The sequence below is a fragment of the Rhamphochromis longiceps genome, linkage group LG14 (genome assembly GCF_057381845.1).
Source record: "Rhamphochromis longiceps isolate RC_006_pf linkage group LG14, R_longiceps_female_GT1.1, whole genome shotgun sequence".
Taxonomy (NCBI): Eukaryota; Metazoa; Chordata; class Actinopteri; order Cichliformes; family Cichlidae; genus Rhamphochromis; species Rhamphochromis longiceps.
Genome location: NC_140570.1, coordinates 2,891,212 through 2,905,359, shown reverse-complemented (window position 1 = coordinate 2,905,359; position 14,148 = coordinate 2,891,212). Strand labels below are relative to the sequence as shown.

Here is a 14,148-nt window from a genome sequence, read left to right as displayed (position 1 = left end):
TCCCACTCTAGCGGACAACAACAGTGCTTTTTATATGGACGCAAACGCGCGTTGCAACTTCTTATCTGGTGCGCGTCTTTTATTTTGACAGCGAATGCGCACATGCGGACCACTTATGTGCACCCGTGTAAATAACATAATGTTCTGCCGGGTGTGTTGTTGGTTTTCTCTCGATTTCTGAGTCGACAAGCGCCTTTGTTACTGGGACCAGTCATTTTAAGAAAGGCCCCCATTAGAACCCATGAGAAATGCAAGAAATGCATTATTGCTCAGTCTGCAATATCTTTCCCAGAACAAACACCAATTGCAAATAACATACTAAAAATAAACCTGAAAAATCTGTTTAGAACAGCTACTATGTTGCAAAGAGTGAACTACCACTGGCACAATTTAGCAGTCTTTGCAAACTTCAAAAAGCAAACGGCCTCGATCTTGGTTCCACTTGTCACTTACCCGTGACTTCAGCGGAAATGTCAGATTCAGGCTCTGACACAGACGGATTCATGTCCTACACAGTTCTTACAAGTTCATAGAAATTTCTGTTCAATTAGAACCAAGTATTTGAGTTGATGATTGTAATTTTTATACAATGTTGTAATTTGTTTTTCAACAATTTTTTGATTAATGTTTTGTTTCCTTTACAATATTATACATTAATGTATAATATTGTAAAGGAAACAAAACATCAATCAAAAAAATTGCTCTCTTTTTTATTCGGGCTACTTACATTTATTTTGGGCTACCAAAAACTGAAGAGTCCCTGCCCGAAGGGCTACCAGGGATTTTGAAATTTTGAGAGCCCTGAGATATATTTATTTTTTTAATTACTTTTGTTTCAGCAACATTAAATTTAAAAACTGTACTTTTGAGTTAAAATATATATTTATAATTTTAATAAATGACAAATTAAAAAGGCATGAACATTTTTTTTGTATCGAAAAAATATCGAACCGTGACACCAAAGTATCGAACCGAACCGTGAATTTTGTGTATCGTTGCACCCCTAGTATAAATGATCAAATTTCAATACTAAGGTTGAAATACTATTTTGAGATATAAGCTGAAAAATATTTTCAGAGTAAAGTCCAAATAATAGTTTCAGAATAAAATTCAAATGTGGAAATTAAAGCCTTCTACAAAATGCCTTGTGTAGATGAGATGGTGAAATTGTACTTCATAATCGGTTTTAGTCAAAGGAAATGATTTCTCTTTTAGCTCATTAACACAGTGTGGTGATAAATATAATGACATTGAAGAGGTGGTGCAGAAAGTTGGAACTGTTCAGAAGGAAAAACCACAAAACCCTGGAAGAGTTGGAGAGATTTGTACAAAATGAAATGGCTGACAATGGGCAGATGCAAGGACACTGATGGTAACACCCTTGTACAAAAAAGAGGATGTGTGTTGAACCACAAACTCATCTACACAAGGCATTTTATAGAAGGTATAGGAGCCGTGAAGGTTGTTTGCCTTGAAGCAACAACTCAAAATAGTATTTCGAGTTTAACCTTTTTTCTGAATGTGATGATATGGTTTTGATGTGTGTTTGGGAGTTTTATCTTGTTGGAACACCTAATTGTATCCAAGTTTCAACTGTCTTATTTGAGGGGAAGTTAAAGTATTTTTCTTCATTATTCTGTCCATGGTGTGCAATGTACCACTGGCAGCAAGATAGCCCCAGAGCATGACACCACCACTACTATGCTTGACAGTTGGTACAGTTGCTGTACAGTTGTTAAAACCTAGCATATCTCTTATCGTGCAAATGTCCGCTTCCCACATGCACGATTGATTTTGGAACAAGACAACATCTCGTGATCAGCAATGTCCTAGTCCATAGCCATGTAAAACTCGCTTCACTGTGGATAGCAATGCTGGTTTTCCAGTAGTTTCCAGTTCTTGACATGTTTGAGCGTTCGTGGTTCCTGGGTTGCTTCTGCACATCCTAACCAGTTTCCTGTCATCTGAGCGTGACAGACTGGGTCTACTTGTCAACATTGACAAACTGGTGACACATCCAGTTTTACTGAGGTACAACTGAACTAATGATGTTGGGCTCTGAAATAAACACTTCTCTGTCTTCTCTTTTACCTTTACTTTGTTGGTCAAAGTGCTGTCAAACAAATCCTTTTTATGATGGGAAAAAGAAACTACCAGTTATAGTCAGTCATGATCACTAAGAAGTTAGCAGGCTTTGGCCTTGTCACGTTGAAAACATTTTACAACCCGCAGCACTATTTATCAAACGACAAACTGAGTCTATGTATATATTCTAGTCAACAGATGAGGACAGAGTTCTTAGCCTGACTATGAACATATTAAATCTTTGTTATTTCCCTTGTTGTCCGTTAAACAGAGCAAAGAATTTTTACCACAGCTTTTCCAAACATTTTAGTTTTATTTTGGATGCTTACATTATTTAACTTTGCACACAGAAACAAAATAATTTCACAAAAACAAAAAAAACCAAGGTCAAACTTATTAGCCCCCCTTATGCTAACGAGCGGTTGTGTATCTTTTTTTGCAGGACAACAGTCTGCAGTGTTTTGCTATTTTTTTCAACAAGTCTCACACAAGCCTCCTGAACAATCCCACCCATTCTTCTTTGGTCAGTGTGTCACACTCCTCCAGATTTCATGGTCACCCACAGACTTTGGACTGTCTCTAGCTTGCTTCTGGTGCAGTCAAAAACAAGGAAAACGACAATAACATACTGAAGAACATCCTGAACATGTTCTGGGGATACTCTCTACCACTTCATCTAACTCACTCCAGAACTTTAAGGAGCTTGAATAGAAAAGCGACTGGACTCCTTTGAGTTTCCTGAAGACGCCTTGAAGACTCGAGAAAGTCTTTTCTATTCAATCTCCTTAGATTACCATGACTGAGAACCTACACAGCCTTACTCCAGAATTCCTCTTTCTCTTCTGACGTTCAACCAGTGGGACATATGCAATGGCAAATGTTTTTTTGTTTGTTTGCAAAACCGTTCAGATTGCATAATGATTTTTTTAATTACTAAATATTTTCAAAGCGTTGTAATTAAGTTACTTCAGAGAATTTATTTTATTTAAATAGGTTCATTTCCAGATAAGTGTTTTTCACATTTACATTGTACACATGCACTTGGTGTTAGCACAGCTATCCGAATCAGGGAGGTGAGTACTTCGATTAATAAGCAAACAAAAAGAGGAACAGAATTCTCAAATATATATAAAAAAATCATAATTGAGGAATTCCAAGCCAAGCAACAGACTGCATTTACAGAGTATGTCAAACATGAATCATCACTGTATAATTTAAATAACCCACAATGCTACAAATTCCTGTTAGAAATTGCACTTAGCTCAGTGGAAACACATCACGTAACAAAGACTGAGAAGTTTTTCTTTCCTGTGTAATGGTCGTTACTCTCTCGCAGGAAAAATCTGAATCATACAGGGCTCTGTCATGTTTTCCTAACTATACTAAGCTCAGTGAGTGATCTATTCTAAAACGATTTTATTATTTGACATCCTCAATTTCAGACTAGCTGCATTGTTTGTTAAAAGCAACTCACTCCTAGAGACAATGAACGTCACCATAATAGTGCAAAACAGTTCTCTTAAAGTCCATCCATGCAGAGTGTATTTAATCACAGATGAGCCTTGTGCATACATTGGTAACTATACAACTTGCGCTGCAGCATGGTGGGACAACAGCTCGTAGGAAGGCGAGTATTAAAGAAACAGGTGGTGCAGGTGGTGATGTTGTGTTGCAAATGAGATAAAACGAAGTGGCAGGATGAACTGGGGGAGCATGACAGTTTCTTCTCTGCAGGGGAAGGTTCGTGCACAGTGAAAGGCTGGCAGCATGAAATAGCTCAGTAAATGTTACTTGTAAACATTGTTTGCAGTGCCTCACAATTGAAGAAGATTTCCTTTAGGGCCACCAGGGTGTTCACACAGAGAGAAGTTCACTATTATAGACACATGTACAGAAGCAAAGGGCTGCCAAAAAGCTTTTTCTGAGAACTTATACCAGGTGTAGGAAGCAGGCTCAGGGAAGTGAAGACACCAAACAACAAACATTAAAAACATAATCGAGGGGATGCACCTATCCCTTAAGATGCACTGTGCAATTAACAACTATTAGAAACCTCACAGGGTGGGGGTGCATTATGGCAAATGAGAAAACATGATACTTGCAAACATTACATGTATTTATATAGCAACACACACAATGTAGTAGCTTACTGGTCTGTGATGGTAGCAGCACCTTCAGTTTATATTCAAGGTAAGTCTCCAGTGATTAAATAAACTGATAATAATACATAAATATGTTTAACACAGAGTGCGCACACAATTTTGTTGACAGAGTGATGAGTTGGAGAAGAAAGAAAAGGTGAAGCACATCTAAAAGGAATATTACTCTAAGATCATCATACAATAAAAGAAAGTAGAAAAATATATATATTTGTTCTAAATGAACAATTCAACTTACTTTTCAATACTTGCTATAAAATGCATAAGATTTTACACCAGCAACATTATTTAATGCTTACAATTGTTACTAGAAACTGAGGTGACATAAGACACATTTCATCAGCATTTCAGGAAGGAATTTAAAAACAAAGACACAAAATTCATCCAAAACAAACTTTTTATAAATGTCGACTGTTTGAGTGGTGAGCAGTGAGTCTTCCCTCCGTAGAACAGTTGCTTAGAGTCGTAACAATATGCAGGAGGAAGCTGCAAACTTATGGAACAGAAGCACCACTGCAAATGACGGTGACAGTGGGAGGGAGCAGGTGTGTGTGTGTGTTTTAGCACACACATACTGTGGTACTTTTATGCTGCTGGAGAATGGAGGAGACATTATTGGTGTCTTTCTGTTTCTTCTCTGCGTTGTGTTGCACCAGTGGCGGTCTTTCGGCAGTCCTGCGCCGGGCTTTCTTTGCCAGCAGGCCCGATGGGCTTGATGACACGTCAATAGTTCTTTTTCTGGTGGGTGTCCTGCTGCCAGCTGTCCTGTCCGTTGCACTGGACAGGGCGGGCAGCTCGGGGCTGCCGTTTGAACACAGCGGAGTCAGAGCAAAGGGGTCAGATAGATCCATGTGATAAAAGCTGTTGCTTCCCGATAGCCCATCTCGTCGCTCCAACGCAGAGAAGAGCTCACATGTGGCCGCGGGAGAGTCCTCCTCTGGAAGTCGCTGTAGAAGAAGACAATGGAATAACAGTCAAGTCCAGCACTTATATGTGCATACCACACCTTAAACCAGGGATCTATTGTTCCTCACCTGAACAAGAGGAGTGTCTGCGCGAGATATGGAGGTGGGGGGACACTGAGACACCTTGGCTAGGTCTAGCAGCACTTCCTCATGGTGCAGGGTGTCCTGGCAGGTCCCAGGCTCTTGCAGGGCAATTACTATGGCGCTTGTATTGTCTGCACGCAACATCCGCTGGCGCCACCGCAGCAAAGCATGACTGACCAGCTGCCTGGCACTCGAGACCCCACATGGTGCCTGCAGCAGTAAATGCTGTTAGTACACCGACTAACACGGCTGATATGAGGTGGACATTACTTTTTACTTATGGGCTATAAGAGACATCAACCCACACATGCAGGAACAGGGCAACCATCTATACTGATAGCAGCTAAAGCATAACCACTCACCATTTCCTCGTCATTATTCTGACACATGGAGATGGCCTCTTGAGGAGGAACCATATTCCACAGACCATCGCTGCCCAGGATGATGTAGCGATGTTTTTTAGGGTCAAGAACCACCACACTAGTGTCAGGCTCTGGAGAAACTACAAACTCTCCACTGTAGAAGTCGTAACTCCATAGATCGCCTGTGGCAGAAAAGGAAAACTTTAATGAAGGAACTACGAGCCACACATGCTGTGTGACTCTGAGTCTAACCATCACTACCCTTTTTCTTGAACTTAGAAGTAGCCTATTTGAACAGAAGCTCTACAGAGCGCAGACTTTGTGCCCAATTGCTAGTGAAAATAAAATCATGGTTCTGGTACTCTGTTTTGTATTATTCTAGTCATCCTCACAGCTTCTTCACTGGGATTACAGTAAGTTAATGCTCCTACCTAAAGCTCGAGCTACTGCCAAGAATGGTATCTGGTCGATCACAGTACTACGACGGACTGGACCATTGTGGCTGAGTCTTGGCCTCTTCCACACCACCCGATTCACCCCAGACTTCTTGATCACGCTGTTCATACAGAGAGGAGAGAGAAGCTGCCATTTAGAAGAGTCAGACTACAGCAACAAGAATTACACACAGGTGCCAATCGATTCAATACACCCAACAAAAACAGTCATACACATCACAAACACACAGCCTTTTAAAGACAGACGTACATTTTTGACCTGCACTAATAGTCCAGTAGTGTGTGGCTTCAAGGCTGGGTTTGAGTATAGCAAGTCCAGTCAGGTATAGTTAAAGGATATTAATCTGGTCAGGCAAGCAATGAGACAACCTCCAAAACAGGAACATTTAGAGCAGCATATTTATCTAGCAATGTCAGAAATAATACAATTCTCTCTTGATCAAACAAAAAAAGGTTGTTACATTCTATCAGCACATTAAAGTTTTACTGAAGAATTATTAAAAATTGGCATAAACTGTAGCAACATTTCTTTTAAATTAACAAGCGATGGACTTGGGGGTGGATCCGTAAATTGTTTTGTCTGTTTGTTCAGAGTTTATCTTCAGTTTCTGTCCCTGTTACATTAAAGTTTAATAATCACATTTAAAAATCAAGATTTCAGATTCTAACTGAAAAATCTATTTAGGTAAATGACAATGAAAGACAGTATTAAAGATGATATTTAAAACAAACTTTTATTCAACCTATGATGAAGACAGACTGGAGCAAGACTGAAAGGATTTTTTTCTTCCGTCCTGTTTTTTTTAAGATGAATGTCGTGGTAATCAGTGACACGTGTTCATATTTCTTTGTGCACGGTAATAAAATCAGGACACTGCTTCTTATTTACCCGTTCCCATGGTAATTCGTTGTGTCGGGGCTCTGTTGATGATGGCTTTCTTTCCCTGTTCACGTATGCAATTAACTCAGAGTAAAGATACTCAGAGTGGAATGTTTTCAGAGCTAATCAACTCAGTTTTACTTTTTAACTTAGAGACTGTTGTTGTTCATGAAAACATGTTAGGGCCCTAATCAGAAAGCTTAAATATGAAGAAAAGCAGAAACAGTGACAAACACAGTAAATGGGAAATGGACTGGTACTTTTATAGTATTTTTTTATATACTAAATGAGCACTCAAAGTGCTTTTTACTAGCCTCACATGCATCCGTTCATATATAAGCACTTTTTTCTATGCTAAGAACCGTTTATAACATTTGTGCACACACTCACACTCTGATGGCTGCATCAGGAGCAAATCAGGGTTCAGTATCTTCCCCAAAGATACTTCAACATGCAGACTGGAGTAGCTGCAGGAAGACTGATTCTGAAACCTTCTGACTGGTAGATAACCTGCTCTGGCAACCACAGCTGGCCTCAAAAGCAGCTGTGGCTCAAAACAATGCTGTTTGATTAAAAGTTCAAATGAAAGCCGTCTGTGTGCAGATGAACTTCTTTGTTTAGTTTACAACGATCTTTAAATTGGGCAGATTTCTGATAAACTCTGCTGCAGGTGGACAGCCCTTTTCAATCTGCAGCATGCAGGGTCGGGTCTAAAGGGGGGGCATGGGGTGTACTATAGAGATTGGCAGACCACGTGGCTTTCGCGCATTGCATGCTGGGAACTCGTGGCAAAACAATCCAAGTACCGCATCAAATGCAAGCATTTGCAGCACCGCAAAACGTTCATTCTCCGGTTCCAATACCTTCTTGGTTTTTCTTTGCCCCCCAAAAAAGGAATGTACAAAACGAAGGAGAACAATGCCGGACCGTACAAAGACAGACTTGATGAAAAGTCAAAGAAAAGATACGAGGAAAAAATCAAAGGAGTGAAAGGGTCAGACCCTTACGAGCACACAGAGTGGACAAAAGACGTTAGCGTGCTGCCCAACTTTCACCACGCTCATATTTATAATTATACGCTTCTTGGAGTGAGCGCATACACTCATGAAGTTTAGTAACTTCAGGTCACTGCAACGAGCCCAGGTACAGTTTACCGACGGATGGGTACAGGACCTTGAAATGCACCGTGTAGAACGAAAGACCATCGTACGAACAAACGTAAGTTTACCAGTCTCACAAATCGTCGAGACTGGTAAGTGACAATAATACTGTATGCTGTAATCGTACTGGGCTATTAGTGATACAAAAAAACTGTTTTACCCTGTGAATAAAAGTATATGTTTTTGTCAATGTACCATGGTAATAACAGAAGCGAAACGCAATATTGTGTCAGGACAATTCACTGTTTATGCACAATAAACAAAGGAGCATAGCGCGACAATTTCTGTTCAGCGCCAGACTTGCTTGTAACCTATATCACCAATTATGTTATGAAAAATGACGCATTAACTGCTACAAAACACTGACCTTTGTGGAAATGTTTGGAGCAGAGTAACCTGTGAGCTGGAGGGTTCTGGGACGTTGTATTTGGTCTTTGAATGGCTGCAATCCAGTCCATCCGTCACCTCTTTGTTACTTCGGAAACATGGCTCGAACAATTTCTCTTCAACGACGTAATCCGATAACAACCGATCTCTTTACCCGTCGGCTTCCTGTGGCTGTCATGCGACCGGCTATTGCAGTTAATAATACAACAGCTTCTTGACATTTTTTGTGTTTCTTTTTATCGCTGTGTGACTGATTTCAATTGAAAGCCTGCGTGCGCTATAGTACCGCTTGCCACGAGTTCCCAGAATCCTTTGCGGTTTTACCCCTGAATGACGTCACATTTTCAATCTCTATACTGTATTTCTCTTAAAGCTCAATTAATAGTTATTTGCAGGTTTAGACTTTTAATAACATTTACAAATAACTTATGTTACACTATTATAGATAAAATAAAACAGCAATATATAGAGTAATGAAAATTTGTATTTACCCCATAGGACAGTAGGACAGATAGGACAGTAAACATTTACAAGGGATCTATAAAACTATGGGGTCAGTTGGGGGGTGGGGGTGACAAAATGTTGGGCTGGGCCCTGCTTACCTTCCTCCTAGACCTTCAATACGCTCCCTCTCTTTGGGAAGTTCTGGTTTATGGTCCTGCGTGACTTCCACAGCTCTGATGAATGGGACTGAAGGGTCCTCCTGGACACCTAGAACCACCGCAGAGTCCCCAACATGGGCCACATACATGCGGTTTCCTCTGAGCACCACTACACTGGCTGTGGTACCTGATGTACTAGGAAGGCCTGTAAGTGTCTTTGGCCATTCAGCTGAAAATACAGAAGGCAGAAAATGAACACAAGCTTATTGTTTATAAAACATTACTGCACAGTGTTGTGAGGTACACCGAACAGACAGGTAGAACATACTGGCTTCTTACATATCAATGTGCACTGATCTGTTTTTGTTTACCACGCTAAAAGAGATGTATGTGACCTCAAGGTCGGTTTTTATTCGTCCAGGAGGTAGTTTTATAAGCAAAGTCACACATGCGCTGCACAAGCACTTTGTGTGTGTACATATAATCTGTGACCAGCTGGAAACAGCTGACAAGTCCGAACATATCCAACCAGACACCTGAACACACTGCCGTGGTCCAAGGCATACACAGACTAAATAGAATCGATGAGGCGTTAAAAAGGGTAATAACTACGTCTCTGTAACGACACACTAGATTGAGGCCAGTGAGACCATAACACTTTGTGGGTTTCCATTATACATTAGATTGTGAACATACTTCTGAACTGTTCGGTGTCTGCTGTGACGGGCTTTGTTTGGCGAATACCGGGCGGCTACAGCTAACTTCGTTAGCTCCGCTAATTCCAACATTTACTTATAACTTGATCTTAATTGAACAAACAAACAAACAGAGCCTGGGCACAATGGCGAGGAATTTGCTGGGGTATCTGGCAATTACCTAGCTCTCTGGTCGAGATCTTTCTTTTTAAGGCTCTACTGAGCCCGTGGAACATTCTAGTAAATCCGGCTTTCATAGAGCTAGCAATGAGCTACGGTCGGTCAACACTCAGCTGGGTGTAGGCCAGATAATATAGTCTGATTTTGAGGTTTGGCGTTAAGTTCACGTTACTTAAACACAGAGAAGCACAAAGTAGTAACAGCTTTTACGTGTCACAACTTAATAGTTTTAGTAAACTTACGCAGTTTCTTCCACATAGCATGGTGGCATGCTACAAACCCTTTGCGTATGGCAGAGCAGACCTCCCGGTCACAGTCTGACCAGAATCCCCGCTGTTTCTTCATGAACTCCCAAAGATAGTCTCGCGCAAACTGCGCAGCCTCTCGACCCCCGTGACCATCAAAAACGGCGAAGAATGCTACGGAACGGCGGGAACAAGTCGGGGTGTTCGGCTGAACTTGCGGCGTGCTTAGATCTCCTGGTGACGGCGTTTCTACCGATATACCCTCGTCTTCTGTTTGTACGAGTTCACTGGATGCGTTTAAAACCTGCGGGGACTCCACGGTTTTATCGGCCCGGTCGGGATAAGTGTCCCCAGCCAGAGAATTGAACGTGTAGTCTCTCCGAATGTTCTCCTCTGGGTCACCCGTCGTCGGCTCATTTTCTCCCGGCTCAGGCTCTACTATGACCTCGGTCACATCTTCCATGTATTTCCTGCCTCCTTGATCGGTAAAAACACTCACTCGCATCAGTAATGCGTTTTCCATGGCTCCAAAGTTGAGGCCCGCTCCAATTTTATTTAATATTGTTAGTATATAGAATAGAAAGACAGTACAAATTATCGCAGAGCCGCGTCCTGCCTTTGTTTATGTGGAGTGTAGTAGGCATGCTCGAGCGTGTTGACGTCAGAATTTCCCTTCTTCTTGTACGTAGACGTGGCAAAGCAAGTGCAGCTGTCACCGGAGTGCTGTTGCCCTCTAGAGGTCTTGCTCCGAGCCAAACCGCGACTTAAGAGCAAAAATATTGACTTTAATGGGGTGGTCACGTCAATATAAGGTGGTCATCAAAAAGAAACCGCGTTTCCAATCTGCAAGCGTATGAAAAGCGTATGAAACCAAATGAAATCCTAATTCTGTCACTCTTGGTGGTACACGTGCAATTTTCCAGTTGGTCACCGCAGGTCAGGTCTAGTCTGCAGGCAAGTCAGTGTATTGTAGTGCTGGGGAACGCGAGGCTTTGTCAAAGCAGAGGTTTCCAAACAGACACACTTCTCTACAGTGACACCTACTCGACACTTTTGCTGTTGTCGCCGTGATCCTCAGCAACACAGACAGGTATTGCACATTTCTAAACAAAGTTAAATATTATACCAGACTGTCAGTAATTGTAATCAACTAGTATATTGATGCATGCTCAATCATCCAGATAAGAAAGTTCCAAAACGCTGATAATTTTCATCTGGAAGTAGCGTGGAAAAAACGTGTCGTCACTCATCCAACTGTCAGCTGACTGCAGGTTTCCCCAAATATTATAATCAGTAGTGATGTCTGAATAGTGGGCCGTGAGCTCAGTTTCATGATGATTAATGCAAATTGTTGTGAGTACCAGCACTTTGACTCTGTAGTGTTTGATTTCAAATCCAAATAGAATAAAATTTAAAGTCAAATGGCACGCAAATAAGCTTCACTCTGTCACATTTATAAGCACTAAATAAACCCTGTTTAGTCAATATCAGACCTGACAGTAATACTGGCCCTATAGCACGCTCTAAATGTGCAGCAACTATGTAAGTTACACAAATGGTAATTAACCTATATGTAAAAGCTACCCAAAATGACAAGGTCGCATATGTGGTGAGCTAATGCATTTCACAGTATCAGAACAGTAATGGAAAGCCATAAGAAAAAGGAAAAGAATCCAGCAAAACGTGACACAGAACATGAGAGATACATCTGGCCCATCAGATGATTCATTTGCTGTTACTAAAGCCTCATCAGAAATGATTTCAGGAGAAGAGTGGCCGTTTAGAAGCCATTCTTATAAAAGAGAAAGGTTTGTCTTGTCTTGACTTATAATCTTGGTAGAATTCTAAAAACTATGTTTTAAGATGTTTCAATAGATTGCTGCACCTCTTTAGCATTTTTCTAAAAACATATAAAGAAGTGAGAGGTGGCCCATGATTTTTGGACAGAGTAATATCCAAGAAAAAACAAAACTGGAGCTATATTTGTCTTCTTTCCAACCGACACCACTATAACAAAAAACAAGAAGCATTTTATTCTTTAGAGACATCCTACACCCTCTGAATGGCATTATTTTGGAGAAAGAGTCATACTGAAGCGGTGACAGTGAACCTGAACACTAGTGGTGTGCGGATCGATACTGAAATACCGATTCTTCCGATACCAGCAATTTATGTTCTAGAATCGATTCTCATATTATAATATCGATATTTTAGTACTCTGGGGTAAATTTGTAGTTTTTCCATTAAAATGAACGCAGTGGAAAGAAACTATACAATTCGGATCGTCTAATTTGGAAGGAACTACTTCCTCTTACGCCTTTCATAGTCATATGCGGAATACGGCTGTATAAATGTGTCGCAGCCCCTGGCGCACACTCACAACAATGGCTGAGCGCAAACAGAGTCCTGTGTGGACACGTTGTTGTGGCAACACTACTGACCTCGTCAAACACCTCGGAGTAAATCACATCACAGAATATGATAAGCTTATGTTGAGGCGAGCTGAAGAGGAGGACAGGGACAGGTGCTGCTAGGGCGAGACAGACGTCTCTCGCACAGTCCTTTAGTGCTGCAGGCAGGCAACATGCTCAAATAGCGCACAACGTCAGTTTTTTTTTATTTCTATATGATTATTCTGCATTATTAAGCAATAAAAACAAGTTGTCTGATGTCCTCTAATCATTATGAAGCAATATGGTTATGTTATTATTACAATTACATAATACAATTATATATTGTATTATGAAATGCAATGAAACATTAAGTTTTTGTACAGAGTATCGGATCAGTATCGCCGATACCACCCTGAATTTTACTTGGTATCGGATCGGAAAGGAAATCAGTGGTATCGCACATCACTACTGAACACACCTCAAAGCTTTGTTGACCAAGCAGTGGTGTCTGTCACTACTGCTTGTCCTTCTTCTGCAGTCATCTGACCTCAGCCCAGTTGAATATATATGGGACACTTGGTTAAATTGTATTTACATAGCACCAAATCACAACAACAGTAGCCTCAAGGTGCTTTATATTGTAGGGTCAAGATCCTACAATAGTACAGAGAAAACCCCAACAATCATATGACCCCTTATGAGCAAGCATTTTGGTGACGGTGGGAAGGAAAAACTCCCTTAGAACAGGAAGAAACCTCACGAGGAACCAAGCTTGGGGAGGGGCGGCCATCTGCCGATGACAAGCAGCTGTGGAAGAGAGCCACAGATTAATAATAACAAACAACTGAGGAAACATCTGTGATATTACAAGATGCTTTTTAGGGCTTAGTCTCACCATACTCAGTTACCTTGTTCATATGCACCAGTGGGGTACATGTAAATGCTCCTTTCATTAAAGGTAAAATATTCTGCATATTTTATATAGGTTCAACATTTCACTCAAAAAGTTCTCTTAATTTCACAATAAACGAAATCTAGACTCACATTCACCTGTTGTAACAAAGTTTCGAACCTACCTCAGTGTAGTGCATTTTCATTTCCCCACAGTCAGTACTCCTTATTTCTATTTAGACACATTTTGTAACACATTTCGACATTTTTGGTGCAATGATTGGCTGTCGTTGGAGTTTTTCTAGCCACATTAAATATAAAGGAATTGTAATAAATTTAACACATTGTATACGAAATCAAAGCGCTGGTCAGGTACATTAACATTAAACAAGTAAAGGATTTTTGTCTTCTGTTGCCATTTGTTATGATATGTGTTTGTTATCTGCCAAATAAGGAGCGCGGCTTCTTCACGGAAAGACGAGTGGGTGGTTGGTACATTGCTTAAATGGGCAATCGTCGGTAAATTCATCTTTTTACTTTATGTGAAGTGTGACTTTTTACTTGGAGCCTGTTGGTTCAGCATCGACTGCACAATGACGTCATTG

At 40.8% G+C, this 14,148-nt stretch overlaps 1 protein-coding gene across 1 annotated transcript; it reads right to left on the bottom strand.

Annotated features, from left to right (window-relative positions):
• Nucleotides 1–2,416: 2,416 nt before the first annotated feature.
• On the bottom strand, nucleotides 2,417–10,924 carry LOC146653416 (protein phosphatase 1D-like). Its single transcript, XM_085381045.1, has 6 exons — nucleotides 10,257–10,924; nucleotides 9,140–9,368; nucleotides 6,087–6,211; nucleotides 5,656–5,837; nucleotides 5,279–5,503; nucleotides 2,417–5,191 (listed from the first exon to the last, which is right to left on the bottom strand). The coding sequence occupies exons 1-6, from the start codon at nucleotides 10,780–10,782 to the stop codon at nucleotides 4,805–4,807; spliced, it is 1,674 nt and encodes a 557-aa protein (XP_085237171.1). The 5' UTR covers nucleotides 10,783–10,924; the 3' UTR covers nucleotides 2,417–4,804.
• Nucleotides 10,925–14,148: the final 3,224 nt, after the last annotated feature.